Here is a 27,282-nt window from a genome sequence, read left to right as displayed (position 1 = left end):
AAGAATGGAAGTCAATAAATAGATTTAAAGTATCCTAAAGTTTTTGCACAATTCTTTGCCTATTGTCTAAGAGTAGGGTGTAAGTATTAATAATACACTTTCATAAAGCAAGTAGGATTTTTTTAAGGTAGTAAATCAAAAGAATAACAAAATTGTATACAAACTCTTTGCAAAGAATTTTTAAAAACTGGAATCATAAAAATCTCCAATCAGGGTGCCTGGGTGGTTCAGTAGGTTAAGCGTCTGACTTCAGCTTCAGGTCATGATCTCATGATTGGTGATTTCAACCCCTGCATTGGGCTCTGTGCTGACAGCTTAGAGCCTGGAGCCTGCTTCAGATTCTGTGTCACCCTCTCTTTCTGCCCCTCCCCCTGCTCGTGCTCTCTCTCCCTCTCTCAAAGAATAAATAAATATTAAAAAACTTTTTTTAAATAAAAAAAAACAATCTCCAATCATTTCAAAGAAGGGAAGGAGAGAAAAAGGAACACATTACAAATATACAGGAAGATACTGACTCGGCCCCAAATAAATCAGCAACTACATTAAATTTAGATGAACTAAATGCTGCAATTTAAAGACAAAGATTATCATATTGGGCTTTTTAAAATAAAGAGTCATGTGCTATTTATAAGAAACGTATCTAAAACCTAAGGATATAGAAAGGCTGAAAGCAAGGAATTATAATAGATATATTCTGCAAACATGAATCAAAATACATGTAGCTGATACGGCCACATTAATATGAGAAAATCCAACTTTAAAGCAAAAAAAGCATTATTAGCCATAATTCAGAATACATAGGCATGAAGCCAAGACATCAAAATTGTAAGAAGCACCACTAATGATTCCCATGCACTCTAAAATCCGTATGATAAGGCTACACACTTTCTAAGGAGTATGAGCCGGAAACCATAGAGGAATAAACAGTAAATTCTTAAAACCAGGGTTTCCAAACCAAGACACCAACATTTTAGACCAGACAGTACTTTGTTACAGGAGACTGCCCCGTACTTGACAGAATGTTTAGCAGGATCTCTGGCCTCTACCTACTAGATGCTAGCTAATCGTACCACCACAATTCCTCAGGGGTGACAACCAAAAACACCTCCAGATATTGCCAAAAGTCCCCGAAGGCCAAAATCTTCTCTGGTTGAAAATTACTGCCTTAGCGCAACTTTTTGATTACTCATTCTCACACAGGAGTTTTGATTTTTCGGGCTACACAAAGCAGATAATGTTTGTTAGGTAAAGTCCATATCCACCCAATCCATCCTTCTATCCACCATCTGTCCATTTAGCAAGTATCTACTGGGTGCCTAGTTTGTATTAGAGGCACTGTTCTAGGTGTTGGGAATACATCATTGAAAAGACACAATAATCCCTGCTTTCAAAGAGCTTACATTTGGGAGTGGGGATAGGGGGTGGAAAAAAAGTCATCATCTAAATAAAAATCAATGCTTAAATAGGCTGCATTACTGAATGTCAATCAAAGTCTCTCTTTAAAATTTTTCTCATTTTTTACTACCCTTGAAAAGTACTGGCCCTCATTTTGAAATCATTTAAAATCAGCTTTTATCACAAGGCAAAAAAATAGTACCTCTCACTCTGACTCTATGAGCAAATAACCCTATGCTCCCTTTCTCTCAACACATGAGGTGGGTGTTACTTAAATTTGGGGATCTCCATTTCGAAGTTAAACAGCATCCCTTTTGTCTCCTCAGTGTCTTTAGCTACAGGGGTAGAACAAGAAAATTTCCAAGAGTAACAAATGAGAGTTAAACCTTCTCCACCAACCACCCCCACCATGTGGAACAGGGTACTCTGTGGCACTTACAGGAATCCAAGGCCAGCCCGTCTTGAATTCTGATACGCGCACATACAGAAGTAAAAAGGCAGAACTCAGGTTATTTACTTTAGCTAAGCAGGGAATATCAGTTATACCTATAACTTAATTGAGCCCTCGATTTTTGAACCAGAGTTTTCACAAAACCCTCACTGCTTCCAGGGCAATATTTTATGAATTTTCTCTAAGCTTTTCATTTCAAAAAGTCTATCTCATGAAATTTTAGAATTAGAATGGTGAAAGAAGAATCCCATATAATTCGACACCCTCCTTTTTGCCTTCCCCCATATAAGAAAGAGCAGAAAACATGATCTCATTCTCGTAAAAGTAGTGACAGGCAAGGCATTTAGTCAAGTTTTGGAACTCACTAATTCTCTATTAGCTAAGCTTACATCACTTACATAAAACCACAGAGGCCACAAGGGGTTTTCATTAGGCAAGTGTTGGCCCATATCCCATTTTTTTAAAGGTCACTGAATGTTGTTTTAAATGTATATCTCCTAATAAACTGAGCCACTGCAGGCAGCACCAACAACCAAAGAAAATATACTATTTTCAAATTAAGGTCAAATTTTAGAGAGGATTTTTTTTTTTTTAACGTTTATTCATTTTTGAGACAGAGAGAGACAGAGCATGAACGGGGGAGGGGCAGAGAGAGGGAGACACAGAATCGGAAGCAGGCTCCAGGCTCTGAGCCATCAGCCCAGAGCCCGACGCGGGGCTCGAACTCACGGACCCCGAGATCATGACCTGAGCTGAAGTCGGATGCTTAACCGACTGAGCCACCCAGGCGCCCCTAGAGAGGATTTAATGAGCTTCAAGGATACGGTAGACCTTTCCTTAATATTCAACAGAGACAGAAAATAAACTACAGATACGGCAACAAGAACAAAGCAGGTCTCTAATGTTGCTGTTCAAGAGGCAGAAAAGCAAAGAGGATGAGGTAGACGATTGAAATTTCTCATGGGCTATTGAACAAAGTGAATACCTCAAACCAAAACACTAGATGGTGGAGACATTTGGAAGTGTCCTTGAACACAGCTTCATGGATATTTCCCTGATTATCAGTTTTAAACTTTTAGGCTGCTTTCTAATCATCTTGCAAGAGAGTTTCAAAAGTTTGGATAGAAGTTTTGATTTAAGGAAACATCACAACTTCATTTTCCCAAGCATCTCCTTTCCCACGATTGCACCGCACTTTTGACCACTCAAGGACACTTTTGATCATGGACATTTTGAAATTTTATATAACCGTTCTCCACATGTTCGGTCAGTTTCACAGAAATATTTCTCTTTATCCAAAGCTAAATGGCCTCTCTATGTGTAGTGCACATATGTGTATGCAACTGCTCATATACAGAAATCATTCTCCTGAAGGCAGGTGATCTTATTTATAAACGATGAAAGTCATTCAACAATAACATGGCTTTCGGGGAGCCTGGATGACTCAGTCCGTTGAGTGTTCGACTTTAGCTCAGGTCATGATCTCACGGTCTGTGAGTTCGAGCCCCGTGCTGGGCTCTGTGCTGACAACTCAGAGCCTAGAGCCTGCTTCGGATTCTGTGTCTTCCTCTTTCTCTGTCCCTCCCCCTTCATGCTTTGTGTCTCTCAAAAATAAAAATAACCATTAAAAAATATCTTTAAAAAAAATAACATGGCTTTCTTCACTTGATATTGAATTAACCACAGAAAAGTAAAACAAAAGACAGTGGAAGCATTTGTGAAATATTTAGGCTTTATGGGTTAGACAAATATGAGGCTGAAATGACACTAAGCCAGGATCTGTGCCATGTTAGACGTGAGGCAAGTGTCTGGAATCAAGAACACTACAGCAAGACATGCTTAGACTGGCATGGATCAAAATCAATCAGCATTGGCTATACGTAGAGAAAGGTTTTTTTGTTTTGTTTTGTTGTTTTTCTGTTTTTGAGAGAGACAAAGAGAGCTGGCAGAGAGAGAGAGAGAGAGAGAGAGAGAGAACCCAAGCAGGCTCCACACTCAGGGTGGAGCCTGATGCAAGAACTCGATCTGGGGACTGGGAGATCATGACCTGAGCTGAAATCAAGAGATGCCTAACTGACTGAGCCACCCAGGCACCTCTAGAGATACCATTTTAAACTGAAAGTATTTGAGGAAAGAAAAGACCTCAGGATAAGTAATAGACAACAATTTGAGAAAAGGGTCTTAGAAAAAGGGAGTTCAGTGATGAGGGGTCCTATTTTCAGCGTAATCCGGTGTGACAATCAGAAAGCAAGTGAGCCAAGAGATAGGGTGAAAGGATGAGACAGAAATAAACAGAATCACAAGTGAAGATCGAGGGAAAGAAGGACCATCTTCAGGGAAATCATCTGTTGGTTATGTTTTACTGCTTCAACAAGGTAGGTCAGAAGACTGTAAATGGGTCTACAGAGGAAAATAACTTGGAACAGCTATTCAGGTAAAGAACACACGGAGAACAGGAAGCACAGTAAACTGCTAATAAACCTGTATCCCCCTAGTATACCCGCACATACAGATCAACCATTACCCTGCTATCTGAAATAGTTAAAATCATCAGGTGCTCTCAGGACTTTAAAAGCATGTAGGGGCACCTGGGCTGCTCAGTCGGTTAAGCGTCTGACTCGGCTCAGGTCATGATCTCACGGTTCAGGAGTTTGAGTCCCATGTCAGGCTCTGTGCCGACAGCTCAGAGCCTGGAGCCTGCTTCAGATTCTGTGTCTCCCTCTCTCCCTGTCCCTCCCCCACTTGCATGTGTGCCTGTTCTCTCTCTCAAAAATAAATAAACATTAAAAATTTTTAAAAATAATAAATAAATAAAATAAAGGCTTGCAAAAATGTCCCTATATCTGGGATGGATTCAGTGGCATGTAGCTCAGACCCAACTTTAAAATAAAAAGAAAATAACATTTGCTATCTATCATGTGCCAAGCGCTAGTAAAAGATTTATATGTATTATCTCATTTAATCATTCACTCATTCTATATTTGCTGAACACCAAGTGCTGTGTCACCCCTTTCCCAACAATGTTGTAAGCGTTATTAATATGCCCAACTTCCATAGGGGAAAAAAAAACGTAACACTAAGTGATTGAGTTATGTGCTCAAGGTCACACAACTGATAAATTACTAACGGGCATATTTAATTTTTGTTTGGGAACAGTGGATTTGAATAGTCCCTTTGCCATTCAAATGATTTGTGTTTCTGGGAAAGTTACTTACATTTTTTTTCCCTCCTATGTTTCTCATACTGTGAAAGGGGAAAGTGTTAGCACTGTTCTCAAATATGATTTATGACGACCGAAGAATTCTTCAAGGAAAAAAGGGGGGCACTGATAAAATGGAATAGGTGCTATAACTATTATCCATCCCATAAATAGTCCAAGCATATTTTTCTCATGACAACACCGCTGCATGAAGCTCTTTCTCCTTGTATTTTTTTCTTATAAAAACACTATATGTCTACAGACTTTAGGGATATACAAATACTCAAGATTCTTAACTCCAACACAGAATCTGTTTATGGAGGCCACAGCTTCAAATGAATGCTAATATGATGAATTTGAAACTGAAAGCAATCAGCAACTGTGGAAAATGTAGCATTGGCTATGGTTTACATCTTTTAAAGCATATTTGTTCAATGTCTATGCTCAGCAAAGCACCTTCCCGTAAGTTTCATATTTATATGTGTCCTTGTAAATATTGTAGCTAGACCTGAGCCTCACTTCCAAATACAACCACCTGATGTAAATGGGCAACTTTATAAAGACAAACCTCAGAAACAATTAAAAGTTACATGATGATGGTTTGACCAAACTTTCTCCAAAAATAAAATTTAGTGTTTAAAGTCACATTCTAAAAATCTCTTTGATGTGTAGATTGGCTGATGAATAACCGTTTAGGAAGTTACGTCAACGGCACACATGCTCCAAATACATCCACGGGGTGGCTGAAGAGGAGTAAGTAACATAAAAACCTCAGCTTCCAACTTTACAGGCATTCCTTGTGTCTTCCAGAATATACAAGAATTGTATTGTTCAAGGCATGTTCCTTGAGTATCATTTTCATGGAGGGCACAGGGAAACTCTCAGAACCCAAACTCCCAGTGAGATGAAAGAAATGTCTCATTTATTTGTGTAGCATAACAGAGACGGCCCTGCCTGTCACTCCTGAGACAAAGAATTTATTCCTCAGCATTTCTTTTTTTCTCAGAGGCAGCATTCTATTATGGGAAGAGCCCTGGGCTTGCAGCTGAAAATCCGGAGTGCAAGTTCAAACTCTCTCACTGCTCTATACTTCAGGCCAGTGGTGCTCCAGGTGTGGTCCCCAGACTTGCATCAATATCACCTGAGAACTTACCAGGAATGCAAATTCTTGGGCTCCCCAACCTACTGAATCAGAAACTCTCCAAGTGTGGCCCAGCCCTCTGCCTTTTCACAAATCACCCAGGGACTCTGATGCCCTCTCAAGTCTAAGGGCAACTGCTGAAGCCAAATTAATTCTCCAGAGCGCTGAACAGGAATAATAATACCAGATCTGTCTTCTTCAATGGGCTATTCAATATCAAATTGTTACAAGTATTTGATAACATGCAAAATTGCTTTGCAAATCTGCAAATTACTAATAACTGCAAAGAACTGCTTTAGAAATATAACTTTTTGGGAATGCAAACTGGTGCAGCCACTCTGTAAAACAGTATGGAGGTTCCTCAAAAAACTAAAAATAGAACTACCCTATGACCCAGCAATTGCACTACTAGGCATTTATCCAAGGGATACAGATGTGCTGTTTTGAAGGGACACATGCACCCCCATTTTTATAGCAGCACTATCAACAAAAGCCAAAGTATGGAAAGAGCCCAAATGTCCATTGATGGATGAATGGATAAAGAAGATGTGGTATATACAGACAATGGAGTCTTACTCAGCAATCAAAAAGAATGAAATCTTGCCATTTGCAACTACGTGGATGGAACTGGAGGGTATTATGCTAAGTGAAATTAGTCAGAGAAAGACAAAAATCATATGACTTCACTCATATGAGGACTTTAAGAGACAAAACAGATGAACATAAGGGAAGTGAAGCAAAAATAATATAAAAACAGGGAGGGGGACAAAACAGAAGAGACTCATAAATATGGAGAACAAACTGAGGGTTACTGGAGGGGTTGTGGGAGGGGGAATGGGCTAAATGGGTAAGGGGCACTAAGGAATCTACTCCTGAAATCACTGTTGCACTAATGCTAACTAATTTGGATGTAAATTTTAAAAAATAAAAAATAAAATTTAAAAAAATAAAAAGAAATAAAAAAAAGAAATACAACTTTTAGCATCACTTCTCAATCTGAAAAGTACAGTTATGATAGTTCAGGGAGTTTAGATTGCTAATGGAGGGTTCTGATCAAGAGTGTTACATCTCTGTCCCAAAAATAAATAAAAAACGTTGAAAAAAAAAATTTAAAAAAAGGGGCGCCTGGGTGGCGCAGTCGGTTAAGCGTCCGACTTCAGCCAGGTCACGATCTCGCGGTCCGTGAGTTCGAGCCCCGCGTCAGGCTCTGGGCTGACGGCTCGGAGCCTGGAGCCTGCTTCCAATTCTGTGTCTCCCTCTCTCTCTGCCCCTCCCCCGTTCATGCTCTGTCTCTCTCTGTCCCAAAAATAAATAAAAAACGTTGAAAAAAAAAATTTAAGAGTGTTACAGAAATGTGAAGTTTTCTGTTAGGTCTGCAAATGTTTTATAGACGATATTTTGTTACAATGCCCCCTGGTGATGATCATTAAAACTTTATCTCAGTTTTATCAGGTCAACTTTTTCTTCAAATAAATGAAAAATAACTGTGCTCTTAAGGGAGAGAGGAGTTACAGAAAAATTTTTGCTTAAAAGATTTTCTTTAGTTTAAAAATATTTAAAATATTAAATATTAAAATTATAAAAATTAAAATATTAAAAATATTTGTTTCAAGGAACTAAAATACTCAGCAATTTAATTAGCTTACAGCCTAATGGTAGCTTTTCAAGACAGACTTGAAAAGAATTATTCTACTAGTGGTACAAACTATAATGGTGCTTTGGGAAACAGGGAAGGCATCACAGGGCAGAGACAGAGTTGAACTAAGACTTGTAAGATGATAAAAACTTGGTAGCCTTTACCAGGTCAATATTAACAACATCCAATTATTATTAAACATTCGAAACTGTGTATTTTTGAAAGACAGCTTGGCAATTCCTAAGGAGTGCACCTGTTATGATGAGCATCAGGTTTTGTATGGAGGTGTTAAATCACTATACTGTACACCTGGAATTAATGTTACACTGTTAACTAACCAGAATTTAAATAAAAACTTAAAAAAAAAAAAAAAGAAGTAAATGTGCAATTACCATACGATTCAGCAATCCCACTTCTAGGTATATACCCAAAAGAAATGAAAACAGAAAATCAAACAGATATTTGTATGTTCAGGATCATAGCAGCATTAGTCTCAAAAGCCAAAAGGTGAAGCAACCCAAGTGCTTCAGATGAATGAATAAACAAAATGTGATGAATACATCCAATGGAATATTATTCAGCCCTAAAAAAGGAAGGAAATTCTGACAAAGGCTATAACATAGATGAACCGTGAAGACATGTTAAAAGTGAAATATGGTCACAAGAAGACAAATTATGGTATGTTTGTATGATGTATATTGTTCTTCAAGGAGGTGGCCAGAGTTGTCAAATGTGTAGACACAGAAAATGGCAGCTATCTGGGGCGGTAGTGTTTAAGGGAAACAAGGTTTTAGTTGGAGATGATAAAACACTTCTGGAGATAGATGATGATGGTTGTACAACATTTTGAGTACATCTAGTGCCATAGAACTAAATACTTAAAAATGGTTAAAATGATCAATTTTGTGTTATGTATATTTTAACACAACAATAACTACATTTTTTCTAAAATAGACTTTATACTTATTTTTCATATTTGAGTCACCTTCGGTACAAACAATTTCTCTAAGGGTAAAAAGCATTGAAATTTCAATTTGGACTTGATCAGAAAAAAGATTTAATAGATCAAAAACTATTTATTGTACACCTTGTGGATTGATGGGCTTCTAATCATTACCTTGCATGTGGAATTATACTTGCTCAGATATGAAATGTGATATCAAAAACTGCCATTTCTTTCCCCAAATTCAAAACTTGTCAAGACCAACTGTTTCTCAGTTCTTTGAAATACGGTAAAGTCAAAATTCATTTATAAATGGGAAAAAAATATTTTTTCATTGTTTATGGCTCAAAAACAACTAACAAAAGTGTCACCTTGGATAAATTACAAAGGATAACAATTTGTGTTTTGAAAAGTCATATTTTCAAAAAGTCTGAGGTGACTAAAAGCAGTATATAATAACAAAAAACACTTAACCATAACTAATATATTAAAATATTTATGATAGCAATCAGAGTGCACTTAGTTCAAACAGTTTCATTAGGCAGAGAAAACACAGGAAGGAATGGGAGAGAACAGGTTTTGAAATTCTAGAACGAAGCAAATCTTTGAGTCATTTGTATAATCCAAGGTTCCAGTTACTACAGGTTTTAAGACTATGCATATTTCTCTAATCTCAATAGCATAAGTGAAGTCATGTTCTAGTTATAATAGAAGTAGGCTCTACTTACTCCTGATGGAAATGTCTGAATAATATTTCCAGCTATGTCTAGGATTCTTAGGTTTTTAAGACGACAAATTCCCTGTGTCAGAAAACAAGAGAGATTTTTAAAAATCTAATATGTAGAATCATAAATATTTCTTCTAAGTTCAAACTTGATAGGACTGACCATCTTTCCTAATTACCTGATCGGTTCTTCAGTACATCCTCCCTGAGGAGTTACTATGTCCTGGGGTCCCAGATTCTCTAAGGTCTCCATTACCTCTGACCACTCCAGGGCAACATAACATGGTGGCCAAGAGTTAGACTATTTGTAGGCTCAGATCTCCAACACTATGTAACTACAGACAAATTTCTCAATCTCTTTGTACTTCATTTTCTCCATTTGTAAAATGAAAATGGTAATGGAAGCCCTTACTTTGATATGGTTATTGAATGGATTAAATAAGTTACTAATCAGTAAGTGCTTACTGAAAGGCCTTATAGTGAGAGAACTCAGTAAACATACTAAAACTAAAATAGAACCTTAGAGAAACAGAAAAACAGATGCAAAAGGTCTATCAACAATTCCAAAGGCATTTATTTCACATCTACCTTTGGCTTAGCTCTGTGCTCACTCAATCCTTTCCTTATACAAAAAAAATTAAACTTATTAGTGTCTCTATCTACATGTCCAATGTGACTGAATAGGCATATACATTCACACACATGTGCAGACACACACATAATTTATAATGTACCAGAAAATGATTCATAATTTGCTCACTACCAAAACAAACTAGTATTTTCTAGAATACCTTACGTATAATGCAGACCAAAAAGCACAATGATAGACTGAATCAGATTAAATGTACAAAAACATAAATAATCATAGGCAGTCTTTACATAATAACTTAGGACAGGACTTACTAGGATTTAAATTTTTAGAGTCCAAACTCCTCGGGATTAAAAAAATAATTGTAGTAGGAGTATTGATGGGAAGTCCAGACTTTTAAGTCAGACAGACATGGATTTGAGCCCTTTCTCTGACCTTTGTAAAGTGTGTTTAAGTCGTCTAACCTCTCTGTTCCTTATTTTAGAGTGGGTAAATAAGAAGAGCAACATACCAGAGTTATGAACACTAATAATATAATACTTCATGACCATGATCCTGTTACTACTGTTATTATTTTTCCCTCAAATAAAGGAGTTACACTTCTAACAGATTTACTTTGTAATTTCAGGAAATATTCTTAATTACAGAAATTAGGATTTTTAAGGAACTTAAGAAAAAATTTAATTTTTTAAAGTTTATTTATTCATTTTGAGATAGACAGCATGAGTCGAGGAAGGACAGAGAGAGGGGGAGAGAATCTCAAGCAGGCCCTGTGCTCTCAGCACAGAACCCGACGAGGGGCTTGAACTCATGAAACCACAAGATCATGACCGAAGCTGAAACCAAGAGTTGCACACTTAACCAACTGAGCCACCCAGGCACCCCAAGAATGACATTTTTGAAATATACCTATTTAAAGCCTACACCTTGCTATATTTTTAAAAAATTTTTTAATGTTTACATTTGAGAGAGAGAGAGAGAGAGACACAGTATGGGCAGGGGAGGGGCAGCGAGAGAGGGAGACATGGAATCCGAAGCAGGCTCCAGGCTCCACGATATCAACACAGAGCCCAATGCAGGGCTCGAACTCACAAACTGTGAGACCATGACCTGAGCTGAAGTTGGACACTTAACCGACTAAGCCACCCAGGTGCCCCATACATCTTGCTATATTTATCACGTTACAGTGTGCACAGAATTTTTAAAGGGAATATTATCCTCTTGAGAGAAAAATGAAACAGTAGGAATGGATCTACCTTTTGTATTCCTCAATTTACTGTATGACATGCATTCCCTCCTATCAAATTAATTTTAATTTGCATAAGGAAGGAAAGTAAACCCATTGACAGGTTCCCAGCAAGAAACAGTACTCTCAAAATGGGAAATTTGAGGAGAGTTTAATAAAACCACCATGTATAAAAGTTTGGCAAGGTTCTGACAAAGTTCCCCCAAACAGCAGGGAGTTCTTTACTGCCACAGGCCTGAAGAGCCAAGGGAGGTAGTAATGGTCCATATGAGTATCACCTTATAGTTACTAACTACGGTCTTCCAGAAAAGTGTGCAGGCAACTTACAACATCCTATCAGGGAGGGTACCAGGGGAATACCATCTGGTACACACTCTCCTCCTCCCTTTCACATCCTACTAGTGGCTATCATTGGCCACATCCAAGAGGAAGTCAGAGGACAAAGAAGCTTACTGATGCCCATGAGGTCAGTCTCCCAGGCACAGAACAGTTTGGAAGAGGATGAAGAGTAGCTGTGTAGGAAAAATGGAAGACAGCACATATTCCAAACCTAAAGTGTACTTACATACTATGCCATACACAGAGTTGCCCGATAAATCACAAAAGGTTCACTTAAATAGAAATTTCAGAGAACAATTTTGTTTAGTATAAGTATGTCCCATGCAATATTTGGAACATATTTATACTAAAAAATTATTCATTCTTTATCTGAAATTCAAATTTAAGTGAGCATCCTGCATCCCTATTTATTAAATTTGGCACCCCTACTATGTAGAATAATCAAAGTTATTACCCTCCTATGTCATAGGTCTTTGGGAACTAACTATGTCTAATTGGAGGGAAAGCAAATGATGGCTTGTATTGAGATGTCCAAATCTATTCCATAGCCACTCCCCATCATGTGGCAATGAGTTCTTACCCATGAAAATTTGGTTCCACGTTTTGCTTACCTTTGGCAGAACTTCAATATTGTTCCTGACCAGAAGAAGCTTCTGGAGCTCCTTCAAGAACTTAATCTCTTCAGGTATGCAAATGAGCTGATTGTAGTTAAGGTGAAGTTCAAAAAGATTCTTAAGAAAACAAAGTTCTTTAGGAATGCTGGCTAGCTGGTTATGATTTATACTCAAATATTTAAGGTTTTTTAATCTAAAAAAAAGGATATGAATGATATTCATGAAAATAAGAAAGTCCATTGAGCATACCACTTATCAGAAGTCATGTGTCAATTCATTCTTTTGTAGCTCACCTGAGCCTTACTTTAGTCACAGGTTCACAACTATTACAAATACTTTGAGCATAAAAAATCTTTTCTATAATTTAACTTTTAAAGCTATTTTTAATTGGATAACTTATGTTAAAAGTATTTTTTTATGTTTATTTTTGAGAGAGCACAAGCAGGGGAGAAACGGGGGGGGGGGGGTAGGGGTGGGGGGAAGGGACACAGGATCTGAAGCAGGCTCTGCACTGACAGCAGAGAGACTGATGCAGGGCTCAAACTCATGAACGGTGACATCATGACCTGAGCTGAAGTCTGACACTTAACTCACAGAGCCACCCAGGCATCCCTTATGTTAAAAGTATTTTATAAAATCAAAACGTAGATTTAAAAAAGAAGAAACTCTATTTTCACTCTTTGTATGTATACATTGGCTATATTGAAGAGGAAGCCAGAGGACAAAGGAAGACATACATATGCACAAATATACATATACATACATACGTAGATGTAAATGGATAGAGGCAGAGATAGAGATATAGGTACAGATTAAATGTCTTGCACCAAACAGATATAAGCACTCTTAGCTGCTATGAAAGATGCAAAGATGAATCAGCCACACATTCTGCCCTTATATATGTCAGGGTCTAGAAGGAGATATCAGATGGAGCCATAATATGAAGACAGGAAATGCCATCAGACCTGGGGAAAGAGATTAAGGAAATTTGAGTTTCTAATTGCAGATATGGAGCATGATGTCTATCACAAGCATTTTGGAAGAACAAACATTTTGAATTTGGCTTTGAATAACAGAACTTGTAAAATCGGGGCAATGGTGGGCACAATAAGCTGAGAAAATACTAATATTTTGAATAAAGGAGAAAGACATTAGTAATGTTGAGCACCAACTATGCACCTATGCATTAAATTTAATCATCAGTACAACCCTAAGGTTGGAATTATTACCCTTAATTTACAAATAAGGAAAATATGGGGCGCCTGGGTGGCTCAGACAGTTAAGCATCCAACTTTGGCTCAGGTCAGATCTCCCGGTTCGTGGGTTCGAGCCCCGCATCAGGCTCTGTGCTGACAGCTCAGAGCTTGGAGCCTGCTTCATATTCTGTCTCCGTCTCTCTCTCTGCCCCTCCCCTGCTTGTGCACTATCTTTCTCAAATATAAATAAACATTAATTTTTTTTTTTAATGTTCAAGAGAGGAAATACAAACAAACCTACTAGAACCAAAAGCAGGGTCATAGACTACAAAGTCACTATTGAAAAATCTATTGGATTTCTATACTGTAGCCACAAACAATTGGAAAATAATAGGTCTGAAAACTCCATTTACAGTAACATAAAAACACCTATAGTTAGGAATACATTTAACAAAGGATATGAGAGACTTCTACACCAACAACTAACTGTAAATCATGACAGAAAATTTAAGAGAGCTCTAAATAAAAGTATAGATATGTCTTACTCATATATAAAAAGAAACGATATTGCTAAGATGCCAATTCTCCCCAAATTGATCTACAGTTCAACTCAGCCCAAATAAAAATCTTAACAGTCTCTTTGTGTAAAAATTGAAAAATCAATTTTAAAATTTATATGGATATTCAAAGTAACTAGTGTGGCCAAAACTATTATAAAAAAGACAAAGTCAAGGGGAGCCTAGGTGGCTTAGTCAGTTAAGCACCCAACTCTTGATTTCGGCTCAGGTCATAATCTCAGGGTTGTGAGATTGAGCCCCACATTGGGCTCTGCACTGACAGTGTGGATCCTACTTGGGATTCTCTCTCCCCCCCTCTCTCTCTGCACCTCCCCCACTCATGCTCTCTCTCTTTCTCAAAATAAATAAATAACCAAAAAAATAAAAAAGTTTTAAGAAAAAAATGACTCTGTGTGTCTGTCGCCTGGTTCTCTTATTTTATTTCATACTATATGTCAGCTGTAACTGACTCTTAGTAATGTTTCTTTCAGTTTATAACGGAGATTTCTCTCAGTTTATAACATGATCTCAGGCTTGTGACATCCAGCCCCAAGACCAGCTCCATGCTGGGTGTAGAGCCTGCTTAAGATTCTCTCCCATCCTCTCCCTGTACCCCTCCCCTGCTTGTGGGCTTCTCCAGTGCCCTACTCCCCTCAAAAGGCAATCTTTCAACAAATGGTGCTAGAACAACTGGATAAACATATGGGGAAAAAATCAACTTTGACTATTGCCCCACAGCACACCAGACATTAATTTGAGATGAATCATAGACCTAAATATAAAAACTAAAACTATAAAGCTTGTAGAAGAAAATATAGGATAATGTGGGAAAAAAAGAAACTTGGACTATTACCCCACGCTATGCACAAACATTAATTTGACATGAATCATAGACCTAAATATAAAAACTAAAACTATAAAGCTTGTAGAAGAAAGTATAGGATAATATCTTGATAACTTTGGGGTAGGCAAATATTTCCTTAAAAGGCCACAGAAAGCACTAATCTGAAAATAAAAATATTTATAAATTGGCCTTTATCAAAGTTAAAAATTTCAGTTCTTCTCTAAGTACTGTTAAGAAAATTAAAAGGCAAGCCACATAATAGAAGAAATATCTGCAATACATACACTTATGAAAATACTTGTATCCAGAATACATAAAGAACTCTGTTTTTAAATGTTTGTTTATTTATTTTGAGAGAAAGAGTGCATGCATGTGCACAGGGGAGGGACAGAGAGAGGAGAGAGACAGAGGGTGAGACAGCCAATCCCAAGCAGGTTCTGCACTGTCAGTGCACAGCCCTAGGCAGGCCTCCAACTCACTAACAGTGAGATCATTACCTGAGCCGGACACTTAACCCACTGAGCCACCCAGGCGCCCCTAAAGGACTCTTACAAGTCGATTCTAAGAAAGAAAAAAACATAATTTTTATACATGGAAAAAACATTTGATACAAGCACTTCACTAAAGAAGATACATAAATGGGCAATGAGAACATGAAAAGGTGCTCAACTGTCATTAGACATTAGGGAAATGCAAACTAAAAATACCCTAAGATGTGACTTCATACCCACTACAATGGTTAACATTTTTAAAACTGCTGGGGATGTAAAATGGTACAACCACTTTGCAAAACAACTGGCAGTTCTTTATAAATTAACATATACACCTACACTCCTACTCTACAACTTTACAACTCTACTCCTAGGAATTGAAATGAAAAGTAAATTAAACATATGTCCACAAAAAGACTTGCACAAGAATATTTATAATAGCTTAATTCATTATAGCCCCAAATGGGAAATAACCCAAATGTCTATAAACAGGAGAAAATAATTTGTGGCATAATTCATGCAATGAAATGCTACTGGGGATAAACAAAAAACAACAAACTGCTGACAAATGCAACAATAAGGTGAATCTCAAAAAAAACATATGCTTAGCAAAAGACAGGCACAAAAGAATATATACTGTATGATTCCATTTCTTTAGTTCCAGAACAAGTAAAACTAATCTGTAGAGGTAGAAATCAGAATAGTAGTTGCTTATGAGAGGTAAGAATTTACTGGACGTGTAAGAGGAAATTTGTAGGTTGAAGGAAATGTCTGATACCTTACTGGTGTGTATACATTTGTCCAAACTCATTGAATGGAACACTCACTATTTTTGTGTAACGTGGTATTCAGCAGAGAGAAAAGGCCATTAGACTTGATTGCCCAAAGGACATTAATGAACTTTGAAAATAATATTCAGTAGAACGAAGAGGGAAAAAAACAGAATTTCAAGGGGTTAAGTAGGAAACAAAAGCAATAGATGGCAGTTTAGAGAACTCTGGTTATGGAGAGACCATGAGGGAGGAGAAAAGGCAAGAAGTAGACTTTGTCTTAAGGTCTACTTAAGGCAAGGTAAAGAGGCTGAAAAGAAAGGAATGAAGGGAGTGCGAATTTCTCAGTAAAATAAGGTTCAAAGTCATTTGCAGAGAGGATATAGAGTCAAAAATGGACGACCTAGTGTTAAAAGAGTGAAAATGTGTGGAGCAGGTCCTGTGGAGAAAGGGACAAGGAATTTTCTTCATTAATCATTGTTATAATCACTATTTTAATTGATTCTACTCTGAATTAATATTATGGCAGTTGGCTTTTCATTTTGTCATTATTTCAAGGCACCAGGCTGGGCTCAGAGGCTACTGTAAATTAGTCGTCACTCATTGGTTGAAAAAGAGCAGAAGAGAAAACAAGGAATGGCCATGTTGCCATTTCCAGGAGCAGGGAGACCTTCCCTACTCTTCCAAGAGAAAACCACAGGAGGTACAGTTGCAGCTTCTCCCTGCCCTCTTCCTCTCCAGTGGGCCAAAGAATAATTTCACTGACTGGCGAGTTTGGAGGAAGAACTGAGCCTACTGGTTTCGTCTCTTCCTTTCTCCCTCTTTCTTTCAGAGACATTCGGTTCCCAGGATGCCCCACGTTCTCGTTTTCCTTCTGTGGTGGTGCCACTCTGCCCATACAGAGTTGTTTGGGGGCAAAACTCTAACCTGTCCAGGTTCCACTCCAAATCCATAAACCATTACTCTGTAGTTTAAGTAAGCCAACAAACAGAACGTTCCCCCTCCCAGGTTCTAAACAAATTGAGAAATGAGACACGAGATTCAGAACGAAGGTAATCACACATCAGCATAGAGCTTCCATGAACATTCTCAGACTTCCTACCAGCCCTCCACTGAATTAACCACACCCATCCAGTCACAGCCTTTCCTCCTAAGGCAGCTGCTTACTTGATGGCAGAGTAAAAAGAGGATGCTGAGCCATGTATGCTCAATGCTTTTCCCAAATTCACCACTAAGTCAATCTTCCGTCTAAAAAGGAATGAATGGGAGGAACAGAAGGGAAAATAAAAATAACAACCAATAATAATAAAAGTTGGCATCCACGGAGCAATTTACTACGTCCCAGGCTCAACTCTAAATATTTTTGGTTAATTAGAATATTTAACTGTCAAGACTACCTTATGAACAGGCACTATTATTGTTCTCCTGTTTCAGACACTAAGGCATGGGAAGGCGAAGAAACTTTCCCAAGGTCAGAAAATGGAAATACTGCTTGAGGAGGTGACCAATCAGTTTACATAAAGGACACAGCCAGAATACAGACAATCCAGAATTATCTATAAAATAGCCTCGACCTATATATTTTGTAACCCTAGTTTCTTCAGTAAAAGCTTTCATTTCATTGCAGTTTCTAACATATCGCTATAGATTTATATAGTTCTTTGAATATGATACTTAGTACTCCAAACAGAGCTAAGCTGAATTGTGAAATCAGAATGCATTATAGCTGCAAAGGTTCTGAAGTTCATCTGCTCAAAATTTTTCCTTTAGAGGTAAGAAAGCTAAGGTGCAGTTAAATTACTCGCCCAAAGTCATAAGGCTAGTTGCACAAAGATATGACCTAGTCCACCAGATCTTCCCTTTTTTCGTTGTATCATTGATACACAAATCCATTGAGAAGCTGAATAAATGAAGGAGCAAAAGGACAGCTATTGGCATTTTCATCATTATGTTCCTTTTCTTCAGAAAGTAGAACACTTAAAACTTTTTTCTAGTTACTCTGACTAGAAACATTACTTTCTCTGTGAAAATCTCTCTGGGAAGCATAATATATTGGCTAGAGGTATAGACAAGTGAATTGGAATAGACTTTAGGGGCTGCAAAAATCCCTTTGTTAAAGACTGTTCATAGTTTTGTATCCTTCAAAAATCTGGATGCTCTTATGTTGTAACACATCTGTTTCTATTCAACAGGCAATAAAGAGAATCTCCAAAGTCAAGTAAACTCAAGCAGGGTTTTTTTCTCCATCTGTCGGAGGAAAAGCCCAAGAGAGCATTTTGCCTGCAGAAGGACAAGGCCCTCAGCTGGCTCCAGAAAGCCACTGTAACGGCAGCCCATCTGTGCAGATGTGCAGGATAAGATGTGCAGCATTTTGTTGCTGTTAATGATAATAAAATGTGGGGTTTTTTAATATAAATGATTATCTTGATTTTCAACACCTTGCTTTTCTATTACCTTTTCTATCAAGCTGAAAATGTTTTCCAATATTTATATGAAGTAAAATTTCAAGTCCCCAGTCCCATATCAGGGCAGACTCCAAGAACCCCAGAGTTAGGAAATCAATATTACAATCAACTTTAGAACTTTAATGTTTCGAACCCTCACCCTTACACCAAGACCACCAAGTTATGCTATTTCTCATTTCCCTCAAGTGTTCAAAGAATCACCTGCTTAAAATTAGCTTAAAATTTTAATCACCTGCTTAAAATTAAAACCCCACAAGGACTTGAGGCCACTGAGGCACAACAGATGACCAGGGTGGGGCTGGGGAAGGGCTGTTTAACCAAGTCTCACTATAAACAAAATTACCTGCTGATTTCTTGAGGAATCCATGCCAGCTCATTGTTGTTCAGATTAAGCAGAATCAAATTCTGTAAGCCATCTGTCAGAAAATCATTTTAATCACGTTAGCCATCTCTTACAAAATAACTTGCAGCCACTTTTCTATATACCGTTGTTTTCCTTCTGGTTTCTTGCCTTGGCTAAGGCTCTTGGGGTTCCTGGTGACAGATACCCTCTTAAACTAGCTTCAGCTAAAAAGGGGGGAATTTATCACATCTTCTTCATCCATTCATCTGTTGCTGGGCAACTGGTCTCTTCCCGTACTTTGGCTATTATTGATAGCACCGCTACAAACATTGGGGTGCGCATGCCCCTTAGAAACAGCACCCCTGTATCCTTTGGAGAAATAAAGGTTATGCTTTAGTTTCAACTCACAAGGGTTGTCCTATAAATGCTTGTTGAGTGAATGAATCATTCCAAAGGTTCCTCCTTACAGGCCACACTCACCCGTCCATCAGCAAGACTTGGGGAGAGCAGTCAAATGGGGGGAGGGGGTGGGGGGGGTGGGGGGGTGCCACCCCCTCCCCCGCCACGGGAGCCACCCCCAACCCCTTCCCCCTGCAGCGGCCGGGCTGGAGAGCCCGAGTCGCACGGATAGTGCACAGAGCGGCCTCCCAGACCTCCGGCGACCGTGCGGGCACATGTGCGCACTCACGTGGGCATGCGTACCTCCGTCTCTCCGCACATGCGCACGCCCGTCGGGCCGGTTCTGCGCCCCCACCCCCCCCCCCCCCCCCCCCGCAGCCCTGCCGCTGCACGTGACCGCCGGGGGGCGGCCCAGGGTGGCGCTCTCTTTGGGGCTGCGCCCGTGAACCTGCCCGGTGAGGAGGACCGGAAGTGGGCGTACCGTGTGCACAAGTGCCCACGGAGCTCCAGGGCCAGCGTGTCCTTGAAGCGGGGAGGAGTCGACGTGCGCTAGCACGTGGCGGGAGTACTCCCGGATATTCTTCGCCCCGGGCCGGAAGAGGCTGACGCATTCTCTGTCGCATTTCCTGGGGGCTGCGTCCTCCTCGGCCACCAGCCTCTCTGCACTGAGCTCAAGGCCAGATGGACGGACTGGGGGCCTTCGCACTTGTCCTCCTTGCCGGCTCGTTGAACCGACAGCACTGCCTGTCCACGCAGCGTATCAGGCGCACCTCCCCGGCGCAGAATTCTCAGATGGCGCTGTCCTGCAGGCCGGCCAGTGGGAAAATTTCCAGGTATGCAGCTTGCCAGCCTCTCATTGAGGCCCATCTTCCCAGGCAGCACCACCAGGCCCTTGAACTCCACATCTGTGACTCCAGATGTGGTGCACGGTGGCTCCAGGGACGTCTCCGCGGTAAGCTTCTCCCTTTTGGGCTTGGCTTTGAACTTCTCTGAGAACCAGGCCATGGCTGTTCCTGCCTCCCAATACACTGGGCCCTCAGCCCTCGGGATGGGGGATGAGGGGTATATCATATTAATATAAATATATGTGTATATGTACATAACCTATATGTAGTGCTATGTAGTTATAGGCTCATATAGATATGTTTGGTTGTGTATGTATATACATAGGCCTTTGGTTGCTCTTGGTAATCACAGAAATGATCATGCCAGGGTTTCTTGGGCTTCTCATGCTTCTTCTGAACCATCGAACCAGGTTGTGATGTCCCAAGACACCATACCACGCTGTAGGCTAATGCTGTCTTTCCCAGGAGCTGCTCAAAGTCTGGGGGGATATACTCTCCGGGAGTCTCTGCAGAACGTAAGAGTTTTATTTCTCATTACAGCTTCTCTCAGCTTCACATTCATATTGTCTCTCGCTACTCCTTTCTTTGCCCCATTCCCCAGGCTTTTCTTTTGAACAGATTTTCTCTAATTTTCCCTATATGGATAGCCATCCTACAGCTCCTGCGTTTGTATGTTCACAGACAGGGTAGACAGTTCTTGAACTGAAATGCCTGCAGGAGCTGAGAAGTTAACTGAAACGGTAGTAGTGGCCCTGGCCAGAGTGTAACTGGCAGGAGTGTGCTGAACTGGTGAGCACCGGCCTTATCTAACAGGCCAGCTGCCATTCAGCCAGCCCCTGGCCATTGCTATCATGTAGGAATATGCTTCCAGTATTGCCTTGTCTTTCTTTCTTAAAACAAGCGGATGAAAAAGATCCAGAGAACCAGATTTTTTTCTTTTTGTGAACTCTTTTGATTTGCAAGTTTTGGTACCCTAATTCACATTTTTTAAAAGGCAGTCAAAATAGAACCAACTTAGTGGTGAACCAGTTTCAGCCCACAGGCCACCAGTTTGCAACCTCTGCCTTAGTTCATGTGATTAGCTCAGACCGATTAAACTGTTTTGGATTCTATCGTAATTCCCAAGAAAGAGACAAATACTGGCCCACCATGGGACACAAATCTAGCTCTGGCCCAGCCCCCTGGTCTGGTGAGGGGGGACAGAGTCATGTAATACATGCCAGATAATGCTCAACTACCTGACACAAAACTGCTTCTGCCCTTGGTTAATAAGAACATGCCATAGAACATAATTTCTGCCACTCACATGGGATTTCCAAAGTTCAACAGCCCAAAGCCAAGAAATCCAGAGACTACTATACAGAGATTACATATATTTTATAAACCTCAAATTTATGGGCACACAAAACAAAATTTTTCTTTAAGAAAGCCTTAAATTAGCATCAATTAGGTTGCGTAATATTATTTATATGTATCAGGTTTTGCCCATGTTTGTCCCTAAAGTAGAGTTTGTAAAATAGTTCATAAAATTCTCTGCTTGTTTTCATGCCCTTAATTTTTTCGCATGTAAACTGTTTTCTTCCTAAGTAGATTGTAATTGAACCCTGAATCAATGGCTTTGCATATATAATGTGCATGAACATTAATAAGTGTTTGTTACTGTTCTTATTTTGAAAAAACAATATTTCTCCAAGATACATGATTTAAGATCTTAAAGTAAAAAGATGGTACCAGAGTCTATTAGTGCTGTTTGCCAAATATACCCCTAATTTCGCCCCCCCCAATCATATCCTTAGTAAATGCTGCTTAATGATGACAGGGATTATATATAGCACCCATATCTCAAAAGTCCACAGAACCTTATAAATTTCATAACATAGCTTTAGTTTTATTAGTAGGGTCAAAGCCTTACAATGACAAAAGTGTTGTACATGAGTATATGAAGCTATAAAAATCACCTAGATCTCTTTGTCATATGTTTTGTCTTTAAGCCCACTCTACCTGTATTCAATTGGAAGAGTCTCCTATTGAATGGAGAAGTTATAGTTTGAAAGGAAACACCAAAAAAAAAAAAATGCCAATTATTGGATCTCATATTTTTTCTTTAAAGTCCTCCTCAAATTGATTTCAATCTTAACATCTTGATCAAAGATTGTAGCTTAAAATTGAGACAAAATAAAAAGTGTAAAAAATAAGGAGAACTTTTTTTTTTTAATTTTTTTTTAACGTTCATTTATTTTTGAGACAGAGAGAGACAGAGCATGAACGGGGGGGGGGGGGGGGGGGGCAGAGAGAGAGGGAGACACAGAATCAGAAGCAGGCTCCAGGCTCTGAGCCATCAGCCCAGAGCCTGACGCAGGGCTCGAACTCACGGACCGTGAGATCGTGACCTGAGCTGAAGTCAGATGCTTAACCGACTGAGCCACCCAGGCGCCCAAGGAGAACTTTTCTTGATTTGATTTTCAACTAGTCTCCTCTTAGGTACAGAGAAAGGGTGCCCAGATTCAAGAGTCAAAATATACACTGATTCTGAACACGGGATATTCATTAATCTAATACTAACTTCTTTTCTTAGATCCACCTAGTACAATAGTTGAAAAAAAAGTCCCAAGAATTCCTTAATTTCAAGAGCAATGTGTAAATAACTCCAACAAAAAATTATTAAAAGGTAAAATTTTTTACTTTTGCATTTGTTCAATATAAGGATATTAAGTTTGGCCTTATAATATTGCTCTTCTATGACTAACTTACCACATGCTCCAGATGCAAATTTACAAATCTTATTTCCAAATAAATGAAGCTTCTTCAGGGATGTAAGGTATTTCATCTCTTCTGGAATTTCTTCTAAAAGATTATTTCCCAGATTTAGTACTGTCAACTGTAAACATACATAAGTTTAATGAATTCATGTATTATTCACCTTCAAAGAAAAGACCCTGAATAGTCAGAGCAACCTTGAAAAAGAAAAGCAAAGATAGAGGCATCACAGTTCCTGACTTTAACGTATATTGCAAAGCTGTAGTGATCAAGACGGTATGGTACTGGCACAAAAACAGACACATAGATCAATAGAACAGAATAGAAAACCCAGAAATGGACCCACAACCATAAGGTCAACTAATAATTAACAAAGCAGGAAAGAATATCCAATGGAAAGAAGACAGTCTCTTCAACAAATGGTGCTGGGAAAACTGGACAACAACATGCAAAAGAAAAAAACTAGACCACATTCTTACACCATACACAAAAATAAATTCAAAGTGGATGAAAGACCTACATGTGAGACAGGAAACAATCAAAATCCTAGAGGAGTACACAGGCAGCAATCTCTTTGACCTCGGCCAGAGCAACTCCTTAATAGACATGTCTCCAGAGGCAAGGAAAATAAAAGTAAAAATAAACTATTGGGACTTCATCAAAATAAAAAGCTTCTGCACAGCAAAGTAAACAATCAACAAAACTAAAAGACAGCCTTCAGAATGGGAGAAGATATTTGTAAATGACATATCTGATAAAGGGTTAGTATCCAAAATATATAAATAATCAATAAAACTCCACACCTAACAAACAAATATCCAGTTAAAAAATGGGCAGAAGACATTTTTTTCAAAGAAGACATCCAGATGGCTAATAGATACATGAAAAGGTGCTCAACATCAGTCATCATCAGGGAAATATGAATCAAAACTGCAATGAGATACCATCTCATACCTGTCAGAATGGCTAAAATTAGCAACACAGGAAACAACAGATGTTGGCAAGGATGCAGGGAGAGGGGAATCTGCACTGCTGGTGGGAATGCAAACTGGTGCAGCCACTCTGGAAAACAGTATGGAGGTTCCTCAAAAAGTTAAATACAGTACTACACTAAGACCCAGCAATTGCACTACTAAGTATTTATCCATAGTATGCAAAAATATTGATTCAAAGGGATGCACCCCAATGTTTATAGCAGCACTATCAGTAATAGCCAATTATGGAAAGAGCCCAAATGTCCATCAACTGATGAATGGATAAAGAAGATGTGGTATATATATATATATGGAATGGAATATCACTCAGCCATCAAAAAGAATGAAATCATGCCATTTTCAACAATGTGGATGGAGCCAGAGAATATTATGCTAAGCAAAATAAGTCAGAAAAAGACAAATACTGTAGGATTTCATTCATATGTGGAATTTAGGAAACAAAACAGATGAACATAGTGGGGAAAAAAGAGAGCGGCAAACCATAAAGCAGACTTTTAGCTATAGAGAACAAATTAACATTTGCTGGAGGGAAGGTGAGCAGGGGGATGGGTTAAATGAGTGATGAGTATTGAAGAGGGTGCTTGTGATGAGCACTGGATGTGGTATCTAAGTGACGAATCACTAAATTCTAAACATGTAACTAATATTACACTGTATGTTAACTAGCTGGAATTGAAATAAATACTTGGAAGAAAAAAATTAAATTTAAAAAACAGTCTTTTGGGTATGTTGCATGAAAAATTGAAATGATAAGACACAAGAAAAGTGCATGTCAGAGTAAAAATATTGGAATAGAAATGAGAAATGTTAGGAAGAATGTGCTGAAAATAATATAGTAATTCAAAACAAGGAAAGGCCAACTAAATTGACTGCTATGAAAAATAGCATCATTATTCTTGGTTATTGTTCTATAAAAAATTCTTTCTATTCAAAATTTATGTCTGACAATGCCTTACACATATGTGATACCTTACAATTTCAACATTAAAATTATTTTTATATATATTTTAAAAAGGACCTTTGTTGAGATTCATGTAACCTAAGAAAATGTCAGCATAATCTTAAACAATTATTTCACATACACATAAAATGAGCTTTATAACTAAAGTTTATTTAATCTTCATGTTCAAACATCTTATGTTAATTAAAGCACAATTTAATTTTTAATTAAACCACTGAACTTTATTAAAATTGTAATGCAAACCATTCCAAAGGCATTTAAAAACACAAATAATGATTCATTCGTAATTCACTTGAGCATCTCAAAGAGTATCCTAATATTGCGACCCACAGAATCAAAACCTTTAAAAAGTTGGCAAAGGATTTATCAAGATAAGTGTACTCTTAATCCCCTTTATCTGTTTCACCCCCCTCTTATCTTGTAGACTTATCTTGATAAGCACTGAGAAACATATAGAACTTAAATCAGTATATTGTACACCTGAAACTAATATAGCATTGTCTGTTCATTATACTTGAATTAAAAAAGAAAAAACTCGGCAAGGGGCTAATTTCTTGAAATTAGAAATATGACCCAGGATCTGAGATCCTCCTATCATATAATGACTGATTGGTGAGATGTAGGAAGAACCGCACATAAGAAAGAAAGATACTCCTTTATCTTCTAATCCAATATATCACTGATACAGGATTGGTCCCTAAAAAATTATAATTTTTTTTATTTGAGATCTAATTGTAATTCCCAAGATATAAAAAGAGTCTTTTCTTTCACTCCCAAACAGAATTTACCATTCATATTTCAATACCACCTCCTGGTTTCAATACTAGCCTTCAGAGTTTTAATATTAAAAGGTATAAAAAAGGAATCACAGGAGTCTTTAGTCTTTTTTTTAAATTTTTTTTTTACATTTATTTATTTTTGAGAGAGCACAAGTGGGGGAGGGGCAGAGAGAGAGGGAGACACAGAATCCGAAGCAGGCTCCAGGCTCTGAGCCATGAGCACAGAGCCCGACGCGGGGCTCAGACTCACGAACCGTGAGATCATAACCTGAGCCGAAGTCGGACACTCAACCGACTGAGCCACCCAGGCGCCCCTCTTTTTTTTTTTAAAGTAAGTTCTACACCCAAGTTGGGGCTTGAACTGACAATACTGAGATCAAGAGTCACATGCTCTACCGACTGAGCCAGACAGGTGCCCCAGAATCATGGGAGTCTTGACAAATTAATGACTTTAACATAAGACAAGAAAAATAAGAATTTTTAGGCAAATTATGGTTTATATTTCAATATCATCTGGTATTTGATACAGATGTATGTTAACGATTTAAAGTAATATAAAGCATAGTATATTTACAATGAAATTCCATGTCCTGAGAATTCATGGAAAAGGTTTTGCTTTTATACCTGCCTTCCACTGAGAATGACCATCATATACCATCTTGAAGGCTTTATTCTTTTGTAAAGGTGAAGTTCAAATATATTCATGTAGCCATTCTAGTGGAAAGACTTAATCCAGAGTCTATGCTTATATTACTTTCCTATTGGACTATAACAAATTACCACAAACTTAGCGACTTAAAACAAGGCAAATTTATTATCAGATGAAATGAAATGGGTTTCACTGACCTAAAAACAAAGGGTTGACAGGGCTGCATTTCTTTCTGGAGAAAAGTAGACAGTTATAAATGCAAGTCTAGAATTCTCTGCAGTAGTCAAGACCAGAGGGTGAAATCTGAGCTTTTACCAGGTAAAAGGTATCATGTGGGATGGTAAGAGATCAGTGAGGATGAGGGTGTGAGGAGAGGATTGAGACTAGCAGAGGAGGAGAAGGAATGGCCAGTGAGGTAGACAGGGATGGTGAGACACCTACAGCATCTGGTAGAGCAGATCTGCTTTATTGAGACAGTGTTCAGTCTTCAGGACCTGGATTTTTCCTATGGAGGACTTTCTCCTGCATCCTTCTGTGAAGAATTTCCTTTGGTTACTAGGAGACACTTTACCTGGAAATGCCTGGAAGGTTATGCCTCTACTCCATCCTCCTAAGGTGGCCTATATCCCATAATGGATGCAGGGATGTAACAGCCAGCCCCTTTGCCTCTGTGGTGCAAGGCATGTTCCAGAACTCTGATGGGATAAGGCTGAGGCTAAATTTCTCCTGAAATCACATCATAACCTTAATTCTTTCCCTGCCCTGTTCTGCTTCCTCACACTTTTACAGGTTTATTCTGAGAGCACAGCCTCAATAAATGACAAAAATCTGTGACTTAGGTTCTCCAACATACGTGGTGTCACAGAAGCCAAGGGGAAAGAAAAGGAAAACAAAGCTGTTTTTAAAAAGAAGATACAGGTCAGATCCCAAGGGAAAGTTAAGTAAAATAAAAGC

The 27,282-nt window shown here is 38.6% G+C and overlaps 1 protein-coding gene across 3 annotated transcripts in view; it reads right to left on the bottom strand.

Moving 5' to 3' along the window:
- LRRC69 (leucine rich repeat containing 69) overlaps positions 1-27,282 on the bottom strand; it is a 78,699-nt gene that overhangs the window by 41,518 nt on the left and 9,899 nt on the right. For 2 of the 3 annotated variants that reach the window (XM_007084345.2, XM_042972869.1), the window contains 4 exons: positions 22,939-23,065; positions 18,944-19,016; positions 12,275-12,470; positions 9,494-9,565 (listed from right to left, as the gene is read on the bottom strand). In XM_007084345.2, coding sequence (XP_007084407.2) covers positions 9,494-9,565; positions 12,275-12,470; positions 18,944-19,016; positions 22,939-23,065 — 468 coding nt within the window. The remainder of the gene's footprint in view (positions 1-9,493; positions 9,566-12,274; positions 12,471-18,943; positions 19,017-22,938; positions 23,066-27,282) is intronic. The other variant, XM_042972868.1, reaches the window with a different exon arrangement.

Source organism: Panthera tigris, chromosome F2 (assembly GCF_018350195.1).
Source record: "Panthera tigris isolate Pti1 chromosome F2, P.tigris_Pti1_mat1.1, whole genome shotgun sequence".
NCBI lineage: Eukaryota > Metazoa > Chordata > Mammalia > Carnivora > Felidae > Panthera > Panthera tigris.
The sequence above is the reverse complement of the archived record's forward strand: the minus strand, read 5'-3'. Positions and strand labels throughout refer to the sequence as shown.